We start from the raw sequence: 25,983 nt of genomic DNA, 5'->3' as shown, positions 1-25,983 counted from the left end.
GAAATCACAGTCTCCTCTCACCTGGAGGAATTCTAGAACTTGGATGGATTCACCTGGATGGAGCCTTCTGGCAGGTCGTCCTGTTCCACCCTTGCTCCCTCAGATTGTCTACGGCAGCCAGAGGGGTCTTTCGAAGATGGAAGTCAGATCACGTTGCTACTTCGCTCGGCACCTCCAGTGGCTCCCGTTTCACCAAGAGTAGACGCCAAAGGCCTACTTGGCTCATAACACACTCGTGCTCTGGCTCCCCACTGCCCCCTTCGCCGCATGTCCTACTTCTCTCCCCTCCCATTCCGGACTCATTTAGCCTCCTTGAATTGGATGCCAAACACTTCCAAACCTCGAGGCCTTTTCATTTATTGTTCTCTCCGGAATGGAATGAGCTACGTTCAGATATCCACACAACCTGCTTCCCACCTCCCCTCTTCACTCAAAGACCACTTTCTCAGGGAGGCCTTCCTTGAACACTACCTGAAGCAACCCCTCTCCCCGGTGTCCCTACTCCTCCTTTCTCTGCTTTATTTTTCTCCTTAGCAACACCACCCAGCAAGTCCTTAATCTTCTATTATCTTATTATTCCCATGAGGGCTAGGAAGTTCGTCTGCTTGGTTCACCACTGGATCCCAGGACCCACCACAGAGTCCAGAACCTAACAGGCACTCAGCGAACCTTTGAGGACTGAAGGGATAAATTAATGACAGTCATTTGGATTGTTTTCCACCTTTGGCCACTAAAATATGTACTACCATGGCCAATATGGTTCACAGGTCATTTTTGTTTTGAGGGAATATATCTGCAGGGCAAATAACTGGAAGTGGAATTGCTGGGTCAAAGGACACAAATAGTTATGATTTTGAGAAACATTTTCCAAAAGTTTTGGTGGTAAGTCTACCACAATCTACCACTTTGTGTTGAGCAAGTCACATGGTGAATTGTGTGGCACGCCATGCTGACTTGGGTTTTTCACTGAATGCTAAGAAAGTAATCAGGAGAGATGTTGCCCAAGGAATCCAAGAAGTTAACTAGCCGTCAACATGAATTACTGTCCCATCAAAAATGCTAGAGGGTCATCACGGTATCCTGGCCACGCTGCATTTGCCATACGTCCAGTGACTGCTTGGGGGCATGGACTGAAAGTCCAGATCCTATGGCTTGGATCCTTTCTGGTATTGGAAGACTACAGAAGAGGACTTTCAGCATATTCACAGACAGCCTGTGCTCTTTTCGAGTGGATTCTGAGATGCCCTGGCCAAAACTCTTCTTGGACTCTACCATGGCTACCAAATGGCATGACCCCTGGAGATGTCATTCACATGGTGGTCGGTCTAAATGGAGCAGCGCACAGCCTGGGAAGCTGTGTGCAAGGACCCCAACATTCTATAGCACTGCCCTAGGTCAAGGACTTGAAATGGTTTCAGGGTTCCCCATCTCACCGATCCTGTCCTGGAACAGTCACAGCTCTGCAACAGTGGTCTGCCACATATGGACAGTCGAACAACTGTCCACCCTCACCCAGCCGTCATTGCTGGCCTTACCAGCACAGGCTGTGAAGGGGATCCTTGATGGAAGAGTTTGGCCTTTGAGGCCCGTAGGTCTCCCCTTCCCCATTCAACACATCCATCCAAGGTCAGGAGCAGGAGCTGCCCCAAAGAACTGCTCAGTGAGCAAGATCTCAAGATGAACTCGCAGGCTCTATCCAGACTGAAAGTCACAAAAGCTAGATGAGCCAGGCACCACACCTGCTGGGTCTTGGTAACCTGGCTCCTCCAGGTTACTTTAAACTGCACTTCATGGAGGCTCTTGCCCATATACATGCTAACATGACATCACACCGTTTCCTGAACATCCAGCAAAAGGTTTTGGAGAGGAATGTCCTCTGTTATGCAAAGTACACATCAACCATCTCGCATCCATCTGATTGGCAAAAATTGAAGTCTAACAAACGTGGAGCAGCAAAGACTCTTGTCTACAACTGGTGGGAGTGTCGACCGTTGCCACCACTTTGCTGCTGTTTTTGTAACATTTATTCATTTTTGAGAGGCAGGGAGAGAGAGCATGAGCAGGAGAAGGACAGAGAGAGAGGGAGAGGGAGAGGGAGAGGGAGACACAGAATCTGAAGCAGGCTCTAGGCTCTGAGCTGTCAGCACAGAGCCCAATACGGGGCTCGAACCCATGAACTGTGAGACCATGACCTGAGCTGAAAGTGGATGCTTAACTGACTTGAGCCACCCAGGTGCCCTGTTGCCACCACTTTGGAGAGTAATTTGGCCACCATCTAGTAAAACTGAAGGTATGCATATCCTTTGGGATGGCAATTTTACTCCTGAATTTTTTCTAGACACCCTAGAAAAAAACTGTGCACATGAAGACCTGTGTGATAATGTTTACTGTAGTGTTACTAGCAATAGTGAAAGCTGGAAACAACAGAAGTGATCATCAACTAGAGAATGAATAAATAAAGTTCCGTGCTATGGTGGAATACTGTCCACCAGGGAAGATGGAGACACCAGAACTACAAACAGCACTATAAATAAACCTCAAATAACAGTATGGGACAAAAATAAAAGCTGAGGCAAGGCACAGGAAGTTGCAAAAATATGATGCCACTTACGTAAAGTTTAAAAGTATGCACAAATGCTATACGTTGTTTATGTACACACGAGTATGTATTACGAGTTTTAAAAAATGTACTAGGGGGATGAAGCCTGAATTCCGGATAGTGGTTTTCTTTAGGGAAGGAAAGAAATGGGATCAGGTCAAGCTATACAGGCATTTTTTATGGCCTCTGTAATTTTGATCTCTTAAAAATGTTTATTATATTATTATATATGTGTGGTTACATGCTTGAGATATTTCATAATTAAAAAGGTGTTTTAGGGGCGCCTCAGTGGCTCAGTTGGTTAAGCATCCGACTGTTGATTTTGGCTCAACTCATGATCTCGCGGGTCGTGAGTTCGAGCCCCCCATCAGCCCAGGGCCTGCCTGGGATCCTGTCTCCCTCTCTCTCTTCCCCTCCCCCACTTGCTCTCTCTATCTCTCTCAAAATAAATAAAAAGGATGTTTTAAAAAGCATCTGAATCAAACGGAGAGCGGTACTGTGTATGCTGGGACCAGAAGCCAATCTCATGAATCTGTTCCATACTGGGCTCTCTCAACATGGATCCCACCAAGGGGCCCATCCGGAGACCTGTGTGAATCTCCCCATTTATGAACATCTCCAGAGTATACAGTTTCCTCATAAGGTTCAATAAAGTATAACTAAAAGATTCCAGTGAAAACGTTGGACAGATCATCATTCTAAAATACAGTTGAAGTAATTCATAGAAACTGTTGGCTTTCTTCTCATGGCCGTTTCCCTCCCAAAGAAACCAGATTCACATTATTTTCTTCTTTGTCAGACATCCCATGTTCACAACAACCTTATGCCAGCCACGTGGCTCGGGAGGCACATTCCTGCCTCAGGAGGTTTGCTAAGCTCTTCCTAAAGAGGACCTCTGTGGATGTTCACATAGAAACCTCAGATGTTACCGCTAAGAATGCTGGGGGCCAATTTAGTCCCTCTCTGATGAATATAGAGCGGTGTGTATCCTGCCCATTGCCACCCTCCAAACATCAGGGGCTGTTCCCAGCTGCAGGGCAGAGCTGGGAGGGAATGGGGATCTCAATCCCCACCAGATCTGGGTTCTTCTCCCAGTGTCATCTGTATGAACTGTCTGTGTGAGCCCTGGTGTGTGTGAGCACGTGTGTGCCATGGCAGTGTTAGGGGCTCAACACGGTGGAGTTCTGACCCATGCCTACAGACTGGAGTCTCACCAACCAGCTGGGTGCTCACTGATCAGCTGGCATTTGGAGGTGGACCTCCCCAGCCTTGCCAGCTGGAGTTACTAACGTACATTGCTTGGGCACCTTGAAGGACATCCCAATCTGCATTTGAAATCCCCTTATTCCTCAGGGGACTGGCTCTGCCAGCTGTGGCCAGTGGTCTGAAGGGGAACAGAGAGGCAAGGCCACATGGTGGGCAAAGACCACCATTAAGAAACCCGTGTGTACACATTCGGGATGTCTACTGCCCTGCTAGTGTCCTGTGACATGTGCACAGTGGTCCCTCACTGGGCTATGGGGAGGATTAAAGGAGAGAAGATACGGATGGATTTGGTCAGGGTAAAATCGCTACCCACACGGCCCATTATCTTGAGTTAAACAGTGACACCGTTCCCCTGATTTGGGTACAAGCTGTGATTCCCGGGGGGGTGGGGGGAGATCTCTTTTCTTAGGCATCTTCTTGGCTCCTGCTGTCACAGGTGCACTGTCAGAGCCTGCCACTGCTCCCTGCCCCCTGCCCCAGTCCCACCTGATGTCCCACCTTTGCCTCAAGCATGCCCAGTGCTTTCCCTCAATTGCTTATGTGGTTCCCTTCACTGCAATGTCCTACTGCCACTCGCTGAAATCGGATCTGCTTCCGGGTCATCCGTGCCCTGAAGCTTCTCCTGATTTCACCCAAATTGGCGTGATGTCCCTCTTGTTGGAACCGGGGCCCGTGACTATGCCTGACACGTAATAGGTCCTCAGTGAGTGCTAAACTGCACGAAGCCGGCAGGGCTCAGTGGCGTGGTCAGTGTCTCCCAGACCCTTACCTTGGGGGTGAACATGTGTAGGATGCCATCGACGGCCCCTCGCAGCAGCAGCCCCCGGACCAGGAAGCAGGCCAGCACCACATAGGGGAACAGGGAGCTGAAATACATCACCTGCAGAGAAGACAGGGACCCGCTGTGGGGCAGAATGCCTCCCGCAGCTGGCACCCCCCTCCCTGCTCACAGCTGGGGCACAGGAGCCCTCCTCTGATGGCAGAAGAAAGTGCAGCCCTGGGACCCCTGGGCACAGGGCCAAACCCACCCCACATCTGGCCTCGAGCCAAGGCAGGAGCACAGACAAGCTGGAGTCGGAGCGGCTGTGCCTGGGGCCAGTTTCCTCCTTTCAAGAGCTGGTAGGGCTGGGTCTGTGGCCTCCCCACCCCCAAGGGCCACCACGAGGGTGAGGAACCGTCTCCTCTCCCCTCCTCCTGTTTTCATGTCTCCTGCCTGCTTTTCTATCCTTGACTCCAGCGGACCCCCTAAGGATCTCCCATGTCCTTGGAACTCCTTTGACAGAAGCCTTCCAGGAGGTTACAGACATGGCTCCCAAGCAAAAAATCAGAAAAGGTCCTGCCTCTTATGACTATAAATTGTGTGCTGTTTTCTAGCATGTGCATTTTTTGCACACTTCTAGATTCCCCACGTGCCTGGCAGAGAGCCTCACACAAAGGAGATGCTCACGGAATGTTTGCTGCACTAAAACAAATCAAGAGGGTCGTTTGGGCAGGATGGTGTTGAAGGTAAAGAGCGGGTGTGTCCAGAGCCAGACCACCTGAGTCCTGATCCTGGCTCTACCATTGTCAACCATGTGACCTCGAGCGATTCACTTAACCTCTGTGTGCCTCCATTTCCTCATCTATAAAATGGGTGTAATGCTTCCTAACTCATAAGGGTGTTGTGGACCCAAAGCAGTGGGTCAGCAGACATGTGGCAGTGCCTGATAAGTGCCACGAAGTCTCAGCTACTTTTGTGGCCTTTGGAGAGGGAAGAGGTGGAGAACACTCTACCTTTCCAAGGCTCAACTTCCTTACTCATTGAGTCCATTATAACACCTGGAGCTTCAGACAGATGGCCAAGGCTCTAGTTCCAGCTCTGGGATGCACTGGCTGCCTGATCTCAGGTGAGGAGCCTTCCCCGCTCTGGGCCTCAGTTCACTCATCTGTAGAATGAGTGGATTAGGCCACGGGGTCCCTAATGTCCTTTGCGGCCCCGACAGTCCATGAATACCGTACATGCCAAAGAAGAAAGGGCCCTTACTTGAAAGGGGTCTGAGCTCCTGGGAGAAGGTGTATGGGGTTGGCTGGACTGCACCCCGAGAGAGCCACGGAGAGCCGTCCTCGAGGCCCCAAGGTGCCTGTACTCACAGCACGCACCTGCTCAAAGAGCCCTTTCGTTTCCACAGGGCGAGCTGCTCAGTTTTACCAAAAAGTGCTCAGAGCAGATGCTTCTAGGGCTTTTGCTTGGGAACCTAAAGGGTTAGGATGTAGACGAATGTCCCTGGGTCAGCGCTCCCCGCTTTTTTTCCCTTTCAAGTCTGCAGAGCAGGCCTGAGTTATCTGAGCACAGAGGCGGCTAGCGTTCAAAGCAACGATTTTCCACAAGCCCACTCCGACCCCCTCTTGGTGGGCAATAATCCAGCAGTGACACTCCCATCGCCTCCATGGGGGGGGGGGGGTTGTGTCATCATCCTGAGCCACTCAGAGGCCAAGCCCACCCAAAAGACCCTGCATAGCATATCCCAGTGTCCTCAGACCCCTGCCTTCCATGCTCTTCTACCCCCCCCCCCACCGAGTCCCTTCCTGACTCACCTTCCCAGAGGACTGGATGCCCTTGACCACGGCCATGCCCACGATGCTCCAGGCCACCAGGAGGCACAGGGTCATCTTCCAGTTGAGGCCTCCGCTCTCCGAGATGGAGTTGGAGATGTCCAAGGCCTCTCGGTACCAGAAGTAGGTGGTGGCTGAGCTCTTTTCACACTCTGCCTCCACCACTGAAACAGCAGCAAAGGCCACAGTGCCTCAGTCGGGGCTCTGGGTCCCCCTCCTCTGCCTGACCCCCAACTAGGGCAGCAGTGGGCGAGGGGCCGGCTGAGTGTGGGAGCAGGGAGGGACTGTGCTCGTTCTGGGCTAGCCAGGATCTGGCAGACCCTGAAGCCTCCAGATGGGGCTCCAGATGGGGCCCAGGAGGCTTTGGGACACACTGATCTGGCTGCATTCTCACACATGCCACTCCTTGCCCGCCTCCATCGGTGGAGGACAGCAAGGGTTAGGCAGAACTAGCCTCAAGTTCCCTGGGAAAGGTTCTGAGCTAGGAGCCAGACATCTGGATTCTCATCCAAGATCCTTGGTTAAATCAGTAGTGCAACCACAGGAAAGTTGCTTCTGGACCTCAGTTTACCCCTCTGTGTGGTGGGATACATCATTTGGCCTTTTATAGGACTGGCATGCAAATTAAGGCTGTTTCCAGACAGGATGGTGTTAGAGTTACACAGGATTGTAACAACTAAACACAAGTCACAATTTCTAGAGTTTTCTCTACACTCATTTCATTCAGTCCCCATAAGAACTCTATGGGATAGGCTGGCAAGGACCATCAGAACAGGAAATGTGGGTCAGGTAGGTGTCTTATTCAAGGCGACACAGCAAGTCAATGAAATCTCAAATCTCTGCCTAAGCCTCTTAGGCTCCTTCCACCCCTTCCTGAGATAGGCTGGCTGGGGAACCCAGTTGGTCATACTCAGGGGGTCCTATACTTGCCTGCCACAGTCCCATTCCTGGTGACAGGACATTCGCTCCAGGGCAGCGGGTACTGGAAGGACTTGAAGAAGTAGAAAATGCTCCAGCCGATGATCACATTATAATATAGCCCAACAAACAGGCAGACCTGGGGACAATGGTCCATGGTTGGGGGAGGGGTCATGAAGGCTGCAGGCAACTCCACCCCACCCCCACTCCCCATCCTAGGCCCAGGCTCCAGCTGACTGCACACAACACTGCTCACAGTCTTGGAGGAAGAGGAGGAGGAAGAGGAGGAGGAGGAGGGGGAGGAGGGATGAGACGCAGGCACTGAGGGCCTCTTCCTAATCCTCCCTTCATCTGGTATTCAGGGAATCCACAAAAGAATGTTTCAGATATTAAAGATCTCTCCTTTAAGCAATGAACTCTTAAAATGGTAATCCTTTCCAGTTTGAAATTCTTCTAAAAATGCTTAAAGCACTTCCCCATCATTTCCTGATGACTCAGGATTACAATCCCAGAGCTGCCCTCCGGGACCCTGGAGGCCTGCTCGCCTTTTGCCTCTATAGACAATGGCCCCAGACTGCAGTGTTCCTTGAGCTTTCGTGGATGCTTCTTCCTGGTTTGCTAAGTCCTCCCTCGTCTCAGGACCCCACTCTTCGGTACTGTCAGCAGCCCGCCTCCAGAAAGATGTCACTTTCCATGTCTCGGAAACATGATCGCTACCCTTGGCAGAATTGCATTTGAGATAGGAGTACACGGATTCTGACCGAGGGTCCAAGTGGTTTCTCAGAAAGCAATGCTTTCATGCACGGGGGTTTGCCGTATCCGCTCTGGATGCCGAGAGGCCCCTTCCGCCTCCAACGGCCTGCTCGGTAATGCTGATCGGCGTGAGCGCCGAGGGCCCTTTACCGCATCAATGTCACGAGCCCTGGCGTGCAGGAGCAGACGCTCGGACGGCACACCTTAACTGCAATATCGAGGGAGAGGGACCCCCACTTCTTTCACTTGGGTGCTTTCAGGCCAAGGGGAGACCTATTCACACTCACGTGCGTACACACGGCCAGCCCCGGCAGGGTATGCTGTACTTGGCCGTGTCTCCCTGGGCAGAGGTGATGCCCGCCATGACTGTGGGAGCCACACAGACCCTCCCCCAGTCTCTGCCTGAGACAGGTTTGGGCTGGCCATGCTACCAGGCCTAACGGAATGCTCAGTCCCTTCCAGAGGCAGGTGTGAACATGTGCACCCATGGGCTCTGCCCATAAGGGAAGCTCAGTTTCCTCACCTCGAGAGCTAAGCAGAACCTCACCTCCAGGCCTGTAAATGAGCCTCACGGAGTTCCCCATCCAGGCCCGTGGGGTGTCCCCGGCTCCCGCTGTTCCAAAGCCGGGTCGGCCACAGGCTGTCATCTGAGACCTTCTCCAACGCTGCTCATGTGCACAGCAAAGTGACAAGGAACCCCCACGCCTCAGGACTGCCTTTTCCTGCCACACATCTGCCCAACTGAAATACTCCTCAGTCAAGGAGAGAGGAAGGGCCTCTCTCACGGGGAGCTGATGGGCTGGGAAGCATAGGCATCTGGGACTGGTCCACGTGTCCACGGAGAACTTCGGCTGAGATGTCCCAGGCACCCCCTCGAGACGATGTCCCAGCCTCTCCTCCTTGGCAACAATTCCCAATATTATATCCTGCCTCGGGCAGTAATTTAGGCACTGTGTGGCCCTGAGACACCGGCTGGAAACAATTCTCACGCTGAGGGTCTCCCTCCTGCCCTCGCCCTGGCCCAAGACTCCGGTCTACAAACCCCATACCCCAGAGCGGCCCCTCTGCCTGCCGGTTAAGTGCCCAGTGTCTGCCTCCGACTCACTATGCAGCTGGAGAAGCCGATGCCCCCCAAGCGGGGGCACACGTAGTGCCACACACCAATGCTGCCACGGCGGATCCTCTGGCCCACAGCCAGCTCCAGGAAGAAGAGTGGGATCCCGATGATGATCAGTAGCACGAGGTAGGGCACCAGGTAGGCACCTGGGGAGGAGAGAGGAGTGTCATGGGGTGTCTGGAGCACGGCACCAGGGTAAAGGAGGACAGCCATGTCCTGCAGACCTGCCCACATCTCTGATCACCCCCAAAGTGCCAGCGATCCCGTGCTCCTCCAGGAATGGTCTGGCTCATACGTGTGGCCCACCACCCACTGGCCGCCCAGGCCCTCCTTCTCCCCCTTGACTCCTCTGCCCTGAAATGCTAAGGGGGGATCTAGATGTAGGTCCATGCCTCTCGCTCACAAGGTTGGATTCAGAGATGGACAGACAGACAGACAGATGCCGCACTCTCAGGAATCCACACGTCAAATCACAAATAGACACACTCTCCCCTCCCGACGTACTCTGTGGACACCTGTTCACACCCCCTCCCGCCCACAGAGAAGCAGCCCCAGATGGAGTGGACCCTGCTTCCTCGTCCCCCAGAGGCACAGCCCTGGGGCACAGCCCTCCCTGCATCTGAAGCAGATGCTGACACAGCAGACCGGGTAGCTCCAGGGAAGCGGAGCTTTTGGAAGCTCTCCAGGGAGAGAGGGTCTGACCAGCATCACCATTAATCTACAGCTAATTGGGAGGAACGAGGGAGAAATTAGCAGTTCAGAAAAGCACGGCCGAGAGGATCATAATGGATAGACAGGATGGATCTTGATAAAGATTCCAGATGAGAAATTAAACTCACTGTCCCTGGCCTCACTGCAGACACAATCTCAATTCCAAGTGACAGGGCAGTTAGCAGGAGAATTAAAATCGTGTCTGGACACAGATGAGCGATCCCTGCTGAGAGATGTGCCAGCAACCCAGTCCTGTTAGCAATGCTGTCACACAGCCCCCGTCACCAGTGCCATGAGGGCCACCCAGCACCCCCAGACCAAGCCTTGCCAGCTTGGAGCATCCAGAAGACCCCCAGCCACATGGCTCTGGCCCCCATAACATGACATCCGTATGTGTGCGATCTGCCAAAGAACCCGGGGGGATCAGGCGTCTCTTGGGCACAAGACCCAGCGCTCGGCAACAGTCAGCTGTTGACTGTAGGCCTACCATGCACTTGGCATGTGCGGGGTGCGGGGGGTGGGTACTTGGGTGAAAGAAGGCACAGCCGCTATCCCAGGAGAGCTCACAGTCTGGAAGGCAAGACCCTCAGGTTCACACGAGCAATGTCAGCACGTGTACACACACACACACACACACACACACACACACACGGACCAGTCACACAGAGCCAAACGAGCACACGCATGCTGAGGGAGGGGTCAGACAGAACTCATCAGGAAAGTCCTCCAGGGGAGGACTTACCCACCAAACCTTACACAACAGCATCTGATTCATTAAACATCCACACGCATACAGTCACACGTACACGTAAATTCCACGTGTCGCTAGCAAGCAGCCTGAAAAGAGGGTGGGCCCGAAGGACTCGCGGTTCTGTCTCCTGGTCCGGGGTTCGGGGAAATGAGAGAGGAGAGAAGTGACATGCAGAAAAGCACAGGGACACAGCCTCCCTAGTTTTGTATTTCACCCACATACCCTTGGGTGGCGCAAGATGTGCAGAAAGATGGGTTTCGGGGTATCAGAAGAGCAGGCTGGCATCCTCTGGGGATGCTTCTCTCCTCTGCCCCAAAGAACCAGGGAAAGCCTCCACATCCGTGCTGTCCAAAGAGCGGCCCCACAGCAGAGACCGGTCCCTGGAAACCCGCCACCTGTCCCTCGGGCCGGTCGCCTGCGCCAGGCCCAGGGCACTGACTTGGCTGCAATTCTCCTGACCACGCCACGGCCTAGCCACGCGCAGCGCTCGGGGGCTGGGGGCTGGGTGAGAATTGCTGGTTAGGCAGAGGTACTTTTCTTATCAACCTTTGCTGAGATCATTTGGAAATGCACCCTCTACCACCTTAGAAAATACAACCTGGAGGCACAACTAGATTGATCTCCTTTGACGTTTCAGGGACGTTCGGGAGCTTCAGGTCGTCAGCCTGAACAGCCAGGAGTGCTGTGCACGGTGTTAGAAGTTCCACAGAACATGGCTCTAGGAAGGTAGATTGTGTGATCTCTGAGGCCTTCTGGATCTCTCCAGTCTCTGTCCTGGTCTATATTCTAGGTCTTGCTTCCGGCACACCCTGAGGTTATTTCTGGGCTTTGAAGCGCCACCTTGGTCTCAGACTGTTGAGATGCGTACTAAGTAGGGGCTGAGATCTGGGGGGGGCAGACCCCCTGGACTTGAATCCTGGCTCTGCCACTTACTAGCTGTGTGACTCTGGACCAATTACTTGATCTCTCTACACCACTGTTTTGTCCTCTGCCTAAAAAAGGATAATAACATTAGGTAGAACCACATGAAACTGCTGATCTCTGACCATTTTTGACTTATAAAAATGGTCATTTCACATGCTTCAACTCTACCCCTATGGCACAGGGCTGTTTCAAGGATTCAGTGACTTCCTTACCCCTTAGTAAGCACTTGATGAACATTTGCCTCTTTTCATAAAGATAAACAGGGAAAAAAAAAAAAAAGCAAACTAAGAGGACACAGAATAAAGAAACGGTCAGCATCTAGTCGCGCTAAGCAGAGTTCCAGAGTTCCCACCCAGATTTAAGCAAAATTGGACTGGATCCTTCACGGCTCGGAACCACAGAGCTTCCACTCTTGGACCGAATAGTTGTCTCTTTCCTGTATGTGAAACATGATAATTTATCTCCTTCCAAAAAATATTTAAGATGACTTATCATAAACCCCGTAGAATACTGGAGTCAAAGGCAGAGATAGAAAGGGACTCTAGGAATCAGAGAGCGAGGAAGGATGGGGGCAGGAATGAGTCATGGGGAGCTCAAAATCCTGAGAGTTATATCAACTCAGTGACCTGAGTCTGGCCACGCCATATAGGCGAAAAGCTCTAATTGGTAGCTATTTATTGATTTATTAGAGGTGGGGGGAAGACCTTTCAAAGCATGGAGAGCATACAGTGAATAAACGGTGCCATAGTGGCAAGATAAAAGCCTCTGGCCTCAGTTACACCGACTCGAGGGGGCATGCTCACTTCCCACCCTTCAACAGAAATTGGAAAGAAGGGAAGTCTCCAGCCAGGCTCGGCCTCTGGACGAGAGAGTGTTCTGCAGAGGAGGGAGCATCCCTGAATGGGGCTGCATCTCTGGGAGAGGCTACATGGCCAGAGTCCCACAGAGCAGAGAGAAAAGGAGTCAGGTGAGAATGCCTACAAAGCTGTGGCCACCCATCAGGCTGGAGTGTGGCAGTCCCAGGCCACAGGGACTAGGAGGCACAAGGGCTCTCTGCTGGCTCCAATCACTTTCCCAGGACCAGATGTCTGAGCTTGTAAATGTCCTTGTTTTCAGCCTGCTAGGTTTTTCTGTGTTTATTTTCTGTTAGTTTTCCCCTGGTTTCAAAATAAATTACCTTTGAAACATTCCAGCCTGCCTCAGATGGGCCAGAGGATAAGGGCCCAGGGGCTGCTACCCACCCGGGTGGCTAGAAGTGGTTAGTAGAAGGGGTTTGATTCCAGGGGCAAGATCCTGTAGGCGGAGTAAAACTCGGGGGCAGTGCGAGGCCCCCTCCTACCTGGGAGGCAGCAGGTATGCTCAGACTCTGGGGGCCAAGCTGTTCTGGTTAGAATCCTTACTTTATCACTAGCTGTGTGACCTTGAGCGAGATACCTAACCTCTCTGTGCCTCAATTTTGCAGTCTCTACCATGAGGATAGTAACTCCTTCCTCACACAGGGAGTAGGGGGATTCGATGGCTGAACTGTATGAAATTGGTGCTTTGGTTGGTCCCAGACACTTAAATATCAGCAGTTTCATGCATTTTGGCCTAATATCCAGTAAGTGCTAAGCAGTGCCTGGCACCTGCTAAGCCTTTAAGTATCATGGCCAACAGTTGCTCTTTACCATGCGTCAGATAACGGTGTTAAGCATTCCACACATAAGGCTCACCGAATCCTCCCAACTGTGCTGTAAGGCAGGATCTACTATTATTCCCATTTTACAGATGATGACAGAGAGGCACAGAGAGATCAAGCAACTTGCACAGGGCTGCAATGCCGGCTGGCTGCACTGGGGTTTGTGCCCAGGCAGTCCCGGGCCAGAGCCCACGTTCTTATCATCATCATGCCTGACAGCCTCTTGGTAGCTATTAACCATTAGCTATTTCTGGGGAGCCTTCCCCTGGACTCCCGAGCCCCACCCTATGAGGGCTCCAATTCTGCATCAGCAAAGGGGCGTCCCTTTCCACCCCTCAGCCCGGCCCATTTGCAAGGCCCCCCTGGGGTAGGCAGGGCTGCCTCTTACCGCCTCCATTTTTCTGGCACAGGTAGGGGAACCTCCAGATGTTGCCCAGGCCCACGGAGAAGCCGATCTGGGCCAGGATGTACTGCAGCTTGCTGTTCCAGGCTGGCCGGTCCTCCGCGTCCAGCTCCTCCTCTGCCGCCTTCTGCTTGCCGCCAGCCTCACCTGCCACATTCAGGATGCTCTGCTTGTAGTCCACGGGCTCCTCGAGGGCCAGCAGGTCAGCCACCGACTCCGTGACATGCTCACTGCTGTGCTCACGCTGGGTCACCTTGCTGTTCTTAGGCATTGGTGACGCCTGGGCCACGTAGCCCCGCTCCCCGGCACTCAGAGAAGGTGGGGCTCAGCTGCTGTCAGCTCCTTCTCATCCAGGGACCTGTGAGACCAGGTGAGCAGGGGAGGATCAGCTGACCACCCCAGAGAGGTGGGGAGCCCCAGCGGACCCAGATCCGCCATCACTCCGGACACATACTTGGAGGCTGGGCTGTGATTGGCCTGGAATGTTGCGTTTGTCTTTCTCCCTGTCAAGGGGTACCCACCGAGGGGCTCAAAGTCTGCAGACTCCGTTTTCTCACAGGCCCTGCCTGAGCATGCCTGAAAGGTAAACCTAATGGGGTAGGAGGGGCCAACCCACCCACCAAACCCAAATAAAGGGGCATCCATGATGCCACTGCCCCGTTTCGTAACCGCATATCCTGAAGTGTTCAAGGCCCTTCGGAGGCCCCCACAGCCCTCTCCTCCCAGGTGGTGCAGGTTTGTGGCCAAGTCCTAGCCCTCCTGAGCTCTAGCTATGTACCAAACCATCTGGTGGGACCCTGGGAAACCAGTGTCTGCCTTCTCTGGGGTCTTTCTGTTCAAAATACAGCGCATGGGCAGCAGCATCACAGGGAGCTTGTTAGAAATGCAGAGGGCACCCGGGTGGCTCAGCTGATTAAGCGTCCGGCTCTGGGTTTCTGCCCGGGTTGTGACCTCATGGTTCGTGGATTCTAGCCCCGCACTGGACTCTGTGCTGATGGTGTGGAACCTGCTTGGGATTCTCTCTCTCACCCTCCTTCGCTGCCTCTCCCTTGTGCGCTCTCTCTCTCTCAAAAATGAATAAAAGAAAACTTAAAAAAAAAAAAGAAAAGAAATGCAGAATGCCAGGCCCACCCCAGACCTACCAAACCATTCTCTGTATTTTTACAGAACCCTTAGTGATTAAAAGGGACATTAATGCTTGCAAAACAAAAACAGAAAACAAACAACAAGAAAACAATAAAACATAAACAAAACAAAAAAACCCAAAAGGTTAGAGCTCTCACCATGGGGACCCTGAACACCAGCCCCACATCCGGACCTTCATTCCCCAGGCAGGAGCGCTGACCAGGTTCTGCTAAGGATTCTGGCACTAAAGCCCTAGAGGTGTTTGCTTAGTGCCAACAAATGCTGGGTCATCGCTCAGCACTGACATTATCTGAGGGCCACTGCAGCCAAGAGCCAGTTCTCTATCCTCCGGTGACAGTTTTACAGCAGATAATGTCTGCACGATGCGAGCGGGGGAGGCAAACCCTCCCCTGCTCCTGCCATTCCCCATCCGTCTCTCAGGCTTTCCCTTAAAGAAATAAAGCACCAAGGAAATGAGCCCTTTGAAGGATATCAACATGCTGCTGTGTTTCAAAGCACCTCCTCGTTAAGGGGAGGTTGGAGGATTTAAAATTAAACACACGTACACCCCGGCCTGCAGTTGCCCTGTGTCTTTCTAGGGATGTAAATTACCCGGCTCGGTAATCACTTTACTAGGGGAAAGAGCCACCTCTGGAAGTCTGTCCTGGTCTGCACCATCGGAACAGCGCGGGCAACGGCACCGTGCAGCAGAAGCTTGACACGGACCTCCTGGCTGACTCCAGTAAAGCCCCAAACTTCAAGGGAACCTGGCCAGCCGGATCCTGTTACACGTGTAGTGAAGCTAGGACACCCGACAGATGGGGACTGTCCACGCTGGTCTGTGTGGTTAGCCAGTCCTCCCTGGGCCAGGCCATGGACCACAGCAGCAGGTGACAACTCCCTGAAAGGAAACCGTGAGTCTTTGGTGACTCCCCCTTCCACTCCAGGAACGGTCGAGGTGTTGGGCTTTGCAGTGACCGAGACAGAACCAGCCTGCCAAAAAGAGCTCAGAATTCCCTATAAGAAACACAGCTCTCTGTTGGGACTCCACTTCACATTGGGCCAGCCAAACATTCCACTGTGTCCTGGAGGGAGTGTGTGTCTGGGGACCTTTCAGCCCTCCTCCTCCTGCCCACACGACCTAAGGGAATGGTGCCCCTAGGAGTTATGCAATGGGGAGGCTTTTGTTCTTGTCTGGACTGCCAGGATGAGCCCTTTCCCCTTCCCCGGTCAGCAGATCCCTGTCCCCAGGGCACTCAAATGGAGAAAACCTAAGCACAGGCAATGGCAGTTTGAGAGAGAGAGAGAGAAAGAGAGAGAGAGAGAGAGAGAGAGAGAGAGGCAGAGAGAGAAAGAATCCCAAGCAGCCTCCACGCTGCCAGCATGGAGCCCGATGCAGGGCTTGAACTCACAAACTGTGAGATCATGACCTGAGCCAAAATCCAGAGTCAGACACTTAACCCACAGAGCTATCCAGGTGCCCCTTAAACAAGAGTTGTTATTAAAAACTAGAATAGGAGGGCGGGTGGGGGGCACCTGGGTGGCTCAGTGGGTTAAGCGTCCAACTCTGGATTTCAGCTCAGGTCATAATCTCATGGTTTAGGAGTCTGAGCCCACATCGGGCTCTCTGCTGTCAGCACGGAGCCTGCTTCAGATCCTCTGTCCTCCACCCCCTCTCGACTTGCTGTCTCTCTCTCAAAAATAAACACTTAAAAAAATTAAAAAGTAAAAACTAGAACTGGGGAGAAGGGTTGGGGTCCGTCTGGAGACTGCAGTTACCAGGGTGCCAGCTCAGAGCCTGTCTCCAGGTATTCTGCCTGCCGTGGAATTTGATGAGAACAGTCCGCGATGCATTAAGTACGATTTACTGCTCATCATCCCACAACTGGAGAAAACCAAAGGGGATTCCCGCAAGCATGCAGAATTTATCCTGACGCTGACCAACTGGAGAACATGCTTTCCCAAAAATAGCCTAGAGAGTGGCAGCTCTCGTCACCAACAGGAGAAAGTTCTGCAGGAGGGAAGAGCGTCATTCAGACGAGGAGGACTCAAGGACAAAACCGGCACATTCTGGTAAAGCCACAGCAGCATCACAGAAACCACAGGCACGATGGGAGCTTCTTCCTTCTTCCCAAGATGCGTGCCAGAAGGCCCCCTGTGCCGTCAGGTTTGCAGGACGAAAAGTGCAAATTTACAAGCGGAGGCACTGGCCTGGGCTGCAATCATGACTAGAACCTTCTGTGCCCAGGAACACGCTCAGGTGACAAAAGTGTCTGACACTTAGAATATTAAAGCTTGAGGGGCCCTAGCAATATTCCCATTCCATGTATGAGGACACTGAGGCCCAGAGAGGAAGCCAATTGCCCAAAGCCACTGGGTCACACTCAGCAGGGAGGTGGGAAACAGGACGAAGACAGTGGTGGTGAGGGCAGGGGCTTCGCAATCAGATGGACCTGGGTCTGAGATCTCCCATTTCTTTCATTCATTCGTTCATTCCCTCACTCACTTGACATCCATTTACCGAGTGCCTTCTCTGTGCCAGGCTCTGTTCTAGGTTTCAGGGATAGAGCAGTGAACAAAATAAGCAAAATGTTTCCCCTCGTGGAGTTTATATTTCCTGTGGAAGGGCCAGATACTAAAGAAAGAAACAAACATATAAAGGCCAGTGGTGATACGTGACATAAAGGCAAATAACATGGGGTGGGGGAGGGGGTGTTGCAAACTGAAGGGCTGTTATTTTATGGTCCAGAAAGGCATCCCTGAGGAGGGGACATTCAAGCAGAGGCACTCAGGAAACAGATGTCGAGTGAGTGAGTGAATGAATAAATGGAAACGCTCAACCCCTGGCCTGCCTGTCTTCAAAGCCCCTGTCCTCCACCACCACAACCGACTGTAAGGACTCTGGCTGGTGCTCTGAGAGAGGTGGGCAGCCACTTCGCTTTAATTATGCAGGCGTCGGGCCTCTGGGGGGGGGGGTGCAAAGGGTCTACATAATGACAGCTGTCCCCTCCAAGGGAGGGCTGCCCTGGGGACTCAATGAGCAGACACATCCAAAGTGCCCAGCACAGGGCCTGGCACCAGGAAGGACCCTGCTCCTGGGAAGCCTTGCATCGTTTGCTTTTTTGTTTTTTGTTTTTCATTTAAAAATATGTAACCCCCCCTCCATTTATGTTTGGTCACATAAATGCCAAAAGCCAGAGTCGGTTTGTGGCAGAAGTGGGGTGGAGATGGAGAGAAGCGTTTTCCAACACCACCACCTCAGAAATGCCGGTTTTTGTTACCAAGAGCTGGCACCACCCTGAGGCCCTGCACTCCACAAAGCCCAGCCCACCCACCTCACCTGGTGTCAAAGAGAAGCAGGTAAAGGCCTGGTCTTGGGTCTAAAGATCAGCAACATTATTACTAATAAAAAAACATGGCCTCGCAGTAAAGTCTAGCAATATTATTAGTCGCGCTGTAGCTCATATGTGTTATGGTTTGAAACCACTTGCAAACATTTTGCACTCCGTCTCCTGGCACGGGATGGGGTGGTGACACTGCTCAGAAGCCAGACTGCACGGGTTCGAATCCCAGCTCCCTGCTTACCCGCTGCCTGGCCTCGCAGGTTTCTTAAGGCCACAGAGCTGCATCTCCTCAGCCATCAAAGGAGGACAGCATTTCCCACCTCACAACGTTGTGGACAGAACAGGTCGCACAGGTCTCAGAACCACGCAGGAGCCCAGCAAGTGCTCATAAATGTTGCCTCTCCTTGTCATCTCACTGGATTCACAGCCAGCCCGGGAAGCGGGTGAGGCAGCTGCGCCCCAGGGCAGGACAGCACCTGACTCACATCACATGGCTGGCAGTCCCAAGTCTCCTCGCACCTCTGCTGCCTCCATGGTTTAAAGAGGACACAGCACCAGTGGTGTGGATCATCCTTTCCTGCAACCCCCAGTTCCCTTGGAGGCCCTGGGCTGGTGAAAGGTCAGCTTGCAGACCAGGGCGTGGGAACCCAGCGTGTACCCGGCCGACAACCCTGAGGCATTACCTGGGACCAGCACCAGGGTCAGAGAAGGATCCAGGAGGGGCGGATTCCTCTCTACCCCTGACTTTACGGGGCTTGGAGCCAGCCGTGATCCAGGTATCAGGAGGCCGGCCAGGTGCTGGTCCCGACCACCCACCAACCAACCATGCAAGCGGACACCATTGCCCTGACCTCTCTAGGCCTCAGTTTCCCCATGTGTAAAATGGGTTGGTCTTCATGATCTCCGAGGCCCTTCGCAGCCTGTCTGTATCCAGGGGGCATCCCTCCTGCACAGGGGTGCGAGGAAGGCGTGACCCGCCCAGGGCAGCTGACACTGGCCCTTCGGCCTGTGTGTCTTACCACCTCTGCCAGTTGAGAGCTCGCTGGGGTGTCGTGGGGATGCTGTGACAGCCAGCCAGCCTTACTCCAATTTTGCCCCTGCTCGGGAGCTGGGGTGGGCTGTGAAGCTGATTCCAGGAGCAGCGCGTCAGATGATGGAGCTCTGAGGCACTGAAGGGCCGCCTCAATTACTCAAAGCACAATGCAGGGGGGCTCGAGAGTTGAGAGAGCCCTTGGGGCCAGACCTGTCACTTAGCAACCGATGCAGCCTGCAGCTCAGAAGCTCGCGTGAGAAAAGCAGCACCCAGGGAGTGAAGCGCCTTAAAAAGAAAAAAAAAAATTGTGCGACTAGGAGGCAGACAGGTAAAAATATCCCCTGCCGGAGGGCTGACGGCTCCACCACAAGTTTCAAAGCGTGGCACTCGGCCATCACCTCAGGGGTGAGGGGAGGGCGCTCACCCTGTGACTGGGGCCAGGCCCCGCCCCTCCGCTCCAAGCATCCCCAGGTGGGGGCCTTCTGGAACACGGTGTCCAGTCAGCCCCCTGAGCACCCGCCTCTTGGGGTCACAGTCTCTCTCGTTCGGGAGGGTTGTACCAGTAACTCCGGGGACGAACCCCAGGGAATCACTTCTTTTCCAAGCCAGACCCCCTGGGGGGACTGGGTGGTGAGGCCACCATCTTTGGGAAAGCAGGCGGCAGAGATGACGATAGACCCCCCCCCCACCCCAGGGCCCTGCTTCCCTCAGCCCCACGGGGAGTGCCGTATTTTGCCACTGTTGGATCTCGCGGCTCTGGGGACAATACTGCACATTCTTAAATGCAAACCTCTACAACAGAGAGCTGGGAAGAGCCCCCAGGAGCAGGGAGCAGTGGGAGGACACCCAGTGGCCCCAGCCATAAAGCCAGGGTCCAACTAACTCTAGGCTGATCAGAGGTAAGAAGGAAGCAAGGTCGGGGTCTCTCTGACTCTCACACAACTAGACAGCTTCCTGATTTCCATGTGACAAGCCGTGGTGGCCCAAACAATTCTCCTAATTACCTCGGAGCCTCTGGGCTTCAGCTGAGCCTAAAGCAGGTCGACTGTTATCAGAGATACAAATTGTCCTACAAATTATTTTTAATTGTTTTATTGAAACCTCCTGGCAGTCACCTGGGGCAAACTGCTCCTGACAGGCCTTGGTGATGGCTGCTCTCCTGGTTTTTCTTGGCCAGCACCATTTGGACCCCTCCTTCCCTCCCCCTCCATGCCGAGGGCACAGAGCCCCGTCAGTATGTTTGAGCCCGTCCTCTCTCCCACCCCCTGTGCTCTGGTTCAGCCCTTTTCTCAGTTCGATGCCTGCAGCAGGCTCACTGTCCTCCAGGCCTTCAAAGATAGCTTCCTGAAATACCACGTCGCCCCACTTCCACGGGAGAGAGCCCACGGCCCTTGCCAGAGACATTTGCCACTTCTCCATTCCCCAGCCTCAGCTGCCACTTCTCTGCCGGGCCCCTGTGCAGAAAACCCTCCCCGGTGTCTGCCTCCTGAAGCTTCCCTTGAAGGGAACCACACTTATTCCCATTTTACAGATGAAGAACCAAAGGCTCAGAGGGGTTAGCTATACTTTCACTGAATGACCTTGAAGGTGCAGCTCAAGATCCACCTTGCCTCTGTGGCACGTTCTGTGATGCTGTAAGTGAAAAGTAATGCTCCTTTCTTTCCCCTCTCGGCACGCAACTTGTAATACTCTCCCACGCTTTGACTATTTGGCTTTCTAGTATAACTCTTTGTGCACACCCCCGATGCATCCTCTAAACAGGGAGCTCCCTGAAGGCAGGAACCAAAGCATATCCAGCTTTGCGTCCACCCGCAACTGCCCCCAGCCCAGCCGGTGCCTGGCACACACAGGGCGGAATAGGACGCCTGCAGATGTTCCAGGGCTCCTGCCACCCCACCCTCTAAGAGCAACCTGCTTCCTATGTTGAAATCCTAACCACTGCCTTCACCTTTGAAACAGCAGCAAGGGCAAAAAGCTAACACACTTGACTGAGTCACATTTAAACCTACTAGATGCCTGCGTGCCCCAGCTATGGGAGCGGGGGGTGGGGGGGACGTGGGTGGGGGGGTATGAATGAAGTGCAGCCCAGAAGCCCATGTGGGGAGGACCCTGGGACTCGGAATCCAGCTTTCTGTTCTGTAATCATCTGTACAATAGGGAACAGTGCTTACCTACCAACTGCATCTGGTTACCACATGGATAGCAAGAGAAAGAAAAGATTCTTGGGAAGTCAAATAAACAGAACAGGAATTTCTGACTCCATTTCACAGATTTGTTGTAGACCAAATCCTCATGTATTACTATTGTACGTGCTCAGTGAATGTGATATGAAGGAAGTGAATGAGTGCATGAATGACAGGTGCATTCTGAATTCCCCCAATTTTCCAGAACCTGACATAATTCCCCAGCTTCAAAACTTTCCTATTTTCTGGTGCAATATTCCCATCCCCAAAACACACGATGTCCCAAAGACGCCCCACGTGGCAGTGTAAAGCAAAGGTAAGCTAAGAAGTCTGGCCGTCATTCGCTGACTTTCTGCCTCTTCTAAAGGATCCACTATTTGTGCCTCACTCTCTCCACTTTGTAGACAGGGTCTGCCTTCACCTTAGAGAGGTACACACCGGATGGGCACCGTCTCGGCACGGAGTGTTCCACGAGGCTGGTGGGACCATTGCAAACAGCAGCTCAGGCAGAGGAGCCAGTAGAACCTTCTGTGGCCCGTCTCACCTTCCTGTTACATTTGCCGAGCGTGCTCTCTGCAGTTGGTATTTTGTTTTCTTAGTCAAGGAGGAAGGGAAGCAGGAAAAGGGGCAGATGGTCCAGAGGGGGAGGAACTGGCACTGGAATACGTGGGTGGGGCCAGTGCAAACAAAATCTTTTGGTTCAGTTTTACCATTTCATGGGAGGGGGAAAGGCATGCCTAGTCGCTGTGGAAGAAGAGCAGTGCCATGACCACCCCACAGATGCATTAACCTTGTGCCAGAACTTAGGTGCTAAGGGAACTTCTGAAGGCAGTGGGGGGGAGGGGTGTCATCATTAACAGCAGCAGCAGCAGCAGCAACAACAAACAACAACACAGGGATCCTTCTTGAGGGCTGGCTCTGTAGCAGCCACTGTGTGGAGCGGTCATTATCTCCTTAAACCCTGCCCATAACCGTATGAGTTTGGCACCACACTTACTGCTATCTTACAGATGAAGAAGGAGAGGCTCAGCGGGATTGGTTGCTGATTTCATTGAACCACTGGCCCTGCGATGCTGGTGCTTTCTTGAACTTACCGGAGAGGCTCAATGGAAGGTTTTCACCCAACCAGGTCACCACTGCCACCTGATCAACAGCCATTTTGAGATGCCACTGACTGTACATTGTGTCCTGAATTGAAGATGTGATGGTGTGCAAAAAAAAAAAAAAAAAAAAAAAAAATGCATCTTGGAACTGGTGAAGCAAAGCGACAGGTCCACAGGCACAAGTCAAAAACTGGAGGCCCTGGGTCCACACCAGCACAGTCTGACTCTGGGATCTGACTCTAAACCACAACACTATCACAGAAAGATGGGTTTTGGAGGCAGGGAGGTCTGGTTTGAGTCCTGCTGCCACTTACTAGCTGTGAGTCTTCAGGAAAGAACACAGAATCTCAGGGTCTTGGCTTCTGGACCTGAAAAGATGGAGAAGTCCCCAAAGGTGAGGGCCTCTTGGTCATGAGGACAAGATGAGATGATGCAGGCGGCATACCGTGAGCTGACACCAGCTGCCCCTTCACGTGAGCACATGGGGAAAGTGGGTGTGGCCAAGCCTAGGGGCACAGCTGCCCACTGTCCTGCGGTGCCCTGGCACCAGAGTACGACAAGCATGTGGGTGCCCGAGGACGCGGGGGGCTGGAGGGGGTGCTGGTGCTCCAACTGATTTCCTGCTTCCTTTACTTCCTTCAACCAATATTTATTGAACACTAACTATGTGTCAGACCCTGTTCTAGCACAGCAGAGAACAGAGCAAGCAGTGCCCATCCCCTGTGGGATTTATATTCTAGGGTAAAGTGACAAAAATCAGACAGATATGGGGCACCTGAGTGGCTCAGTTGGTTAAGCATCCAACTCCTGGTTTTGGCTCAGGTCATGATCTCATGGTTTCGTGGGTTTGAGACCTGTGTTGGGCTCTGCGCTGGCGACATGGAGCCTGCTTGAAAGTCAGTCTCTCTCTCTGTCTCTCTCTCTCTGTCTCTCTCTGCCTCTTCCCCACTTACACTCTCTCTGTCTCTCCCAGGATAGATAAATAAATTTAAAAACAGACAAATATATAATTAGTGCCATATGTATAGACATATATCTCCAGTATATATAAACATATCACATAAATATGTAATATTGAATGTGAGGGGACGGAGTGAGACAGGGGTGCTACAATATGTAGAGGGACTAGGAGGGCACACTCTGATAAAGACCTGATGGAGGGTGAGAATGGGCCATGTGAATATCCTGAGAAAGCATTCAGGGCAGAGCGAACAGGAAGTGCAAAGGCCCTGAGGCAGCCGGTTTGGTGAGTAGGAGGGCTAGAAAGAAGGACCTGGGCCTAGGGCATCCTAAGCAAGGGAAGAATGGGAAGTGCCTTCAGGAGGATAGCTAGACTCCAGAGTAGGCAGGGCTTGCAGAGCATGGAAAGGACTGGGTTTCCTTTCAAGGCTAATAGGGAGCCGTTTCATGTTTTCAAGCAGGAGAGTGATGTGACTCAACTGTTTTTAAAAAGATGACTGAAGGACAAGTGAAGACACAGGGAGGGTAGGTAAGAGGGGATGGTGACCTGAGCCCGGGGCGGTGGGTGAGGTTTAGGTTTTAGAGACAGAGGGAAACATAGAGCCCCAGAGTGCTGGAGAGCATGCCAGGTCCCCGACAGGTAGACAACCTATGGGACTGTCCCAATTTGGAAAAAGACAAAAGTTTTTTTAAAATCACGTGTTAAAATAAAATTCCAGGAGCAAGGAGCGGAAGCCTCACTACCTACTTTCCTCATTCATGAGAGGCCCATGGTGGTAACAGATGGGTCCTCACAGTATCTGTCCAAATTCTCTGACCTGGATTTTCTTTTCTGTTTTTTTTTTTTAATGTTTATTTATTTTTGAGACAGAGAGAGACAGAGCATGAAGGGGGGAGGGGCAGAGAGAGAAGGAGACACAGAATCGGAAGCAGGCTCCAGGCTCTGAGCCAACAGCCCAGAGCCCGACACGGGGCTCGAACTCACGGACCGCGAGATGGTGACCTGAGCTGAAGTTGGACGCTTAACCGACTGCGCCACCCAGGCGCCCCTTTTTTCTGTTTTTTTTTTTTAATTAAAAAAACTTTTTTTATTAAAAAAATTTTTTTAGCATTTATTTATTTTTGAGAGACAGAGATAGGCAGAGCATGTACGGGGGAGGGGGAGAGAGAGAGAAAGAGATACAGCATCTGAAGCAGGCTCCAGGCTCTGAGCTATTTGTTAGCACAGAGCCTGATGCGGGGCTTGAACTCATGAACTTCGAGACCATGACCTGAGCCGAAGTCGGACGCTCAACGGACTGAGCCAGCTAGGCGCCCCGGACCTGGATTTTCTTAAAGCCACTACTTTGTCTTGCCTCAGAGAGAGAGACAGAGGGAACCAAGGGTGTCCAATTACCTGTATTACCCACCAGACTGCTGAAGGGCACTTGAAGGAATAGTGATCAGAAACCCTTAATTACAGTCCCAACATGATGTCTCTTTCCTGGGAATGAGAAGGGTTTGTGGCTCTTTCCTCATCAACCCTCAGTGTAGCTTTGTGGAGAGGTGGGCAGAAAAGTGCCCCTACTAGGAACAGGTCACAGGACAGCCGATCGCAGTGAAGGGAGCAAGTATTTTTGAAAACCTGCTATGCTTACATATGTTATTTATACCCCCAACAACTTGGGATAAAAATGTAATTCTCATTTTACAAAGAAACCCAGGCTGAGGGAAGAAAACTATCAGGTACAAAATTATCCTGCCATGAAGTGAAAGAGTGGAGATTCAAACTGTGGGCCTCTGAGCTCTGTAGCCCATTTTCTTTCTGATATTCTAGTGCTTTCCAATCTTTTGTACATCATGACACATGGAGAAGAGAACACTGACATGGCACACTGGGGTAAGTGGTCCCGGCACCCTAGGCCATTCCAGGCAACTCCAAGGAATAGAGGCATCGTTATTTCTGGGCCCCACGCTACCCATCTGCGGCACTGGTTAGGAAGTTTTCCAATGTACCATGACACGGTGCAAAGTGATATACCCGAATCTCATTCAGCAAGTCAACAGTGAGGTGAGTCCATCTACCACCATTTCTCCCTGAGGTTAGGAGCTTCTTCATTTGGCCAGGTCCTTTCCCAAAGCCAATGTCACAATGCAAGTTGGGGGACTGGTCAAGGAGGTTCCTTCCAGCTGCTCTAGAGGAGTCCCCAAATTATTAGCAGGCAGGTCGTCTCGGTGGTGTGCCAGGACCGTGGACAGCGCCCACCAGGCCATTCAGGAAGCCCGCGCTGGGTTGCACCTGCTCTCCTTCCCTTCCAACCCCCCCAGGGAAGAGGAGGTCCGCATCCCCACTGGATACTCACCTGGCAGCACCTGATGGAGCCGCTCCAGCAGGTGACTGTTCACTTCCCTTGAAAGGTAGCTTTATCAAACAGCACTCCTGACCTGGAGTGGGATTTAAAACCACAGGAGCCCAGGAGTCTTATAATTAAAGAGAAAATGCAACCAGCAGGAATCTGGGGGTGTGGACCAATGAATTCTATT

At 52.5% G+C, this 25,983-nt stretch overlaps 1 protein-coding gene across 1 annotated transcript in view; it reads right to left on the bottom strand.

The window, feature by feature from the left end:
• Positions 1-25,983, bottom strand: part of SLC6A17 (solute carrier family 6 member 17) — a 128,437-nt gene that overhangs the window by 19,957 nt on the left and 82,497 nt on the right. The window contains exons 3-7 of the mRNA XM_042998153.1: positions 13,698-14,070; positions 9,234-9,391; positions 7,388-7,514; positions 6,440-6,621; positions 4,635-4,745 (exon numbers count right to left, since the gene is read on the bottom strand). Of these exons, the coding sequence (XP_042854087.1) occupies positions 4,635-4,745; positions 6,440-6,621; positions 7,388-7,514; positions 9,234-9,391; positions 13,698-13,983 (864 nt within the window). The 5' untranslated portion in view covers positions 13,984-14,070. The remainder of the gene's footprint in view (positions 1-4,634; positions 4,746-6,439; positions 6,622-7,387; positions 7,515-9,233; positions 9,392-13,697; positions 14,071-25,983) is intronic.

Source organism: Panthera tigris, chromosome C1, assembly GCF_018350195.1.
Source record: "Panthera tigris isolate Pti1 chromosome C1, P.tigris_Pti1_mat1.1, whole genome shotgun sequence".
Classification (NCBI taxonomy): domain Eukaryota; kingdom Metazoa; phylum Chordata; class Mammalia; order Carnivora; family Felidae; genus Panthera; species Panthera tigris.
Note: the sequence above shows the minus strand (reverse complement) of the source record. Positions and strands in the feature narration are given on the sequence as shown.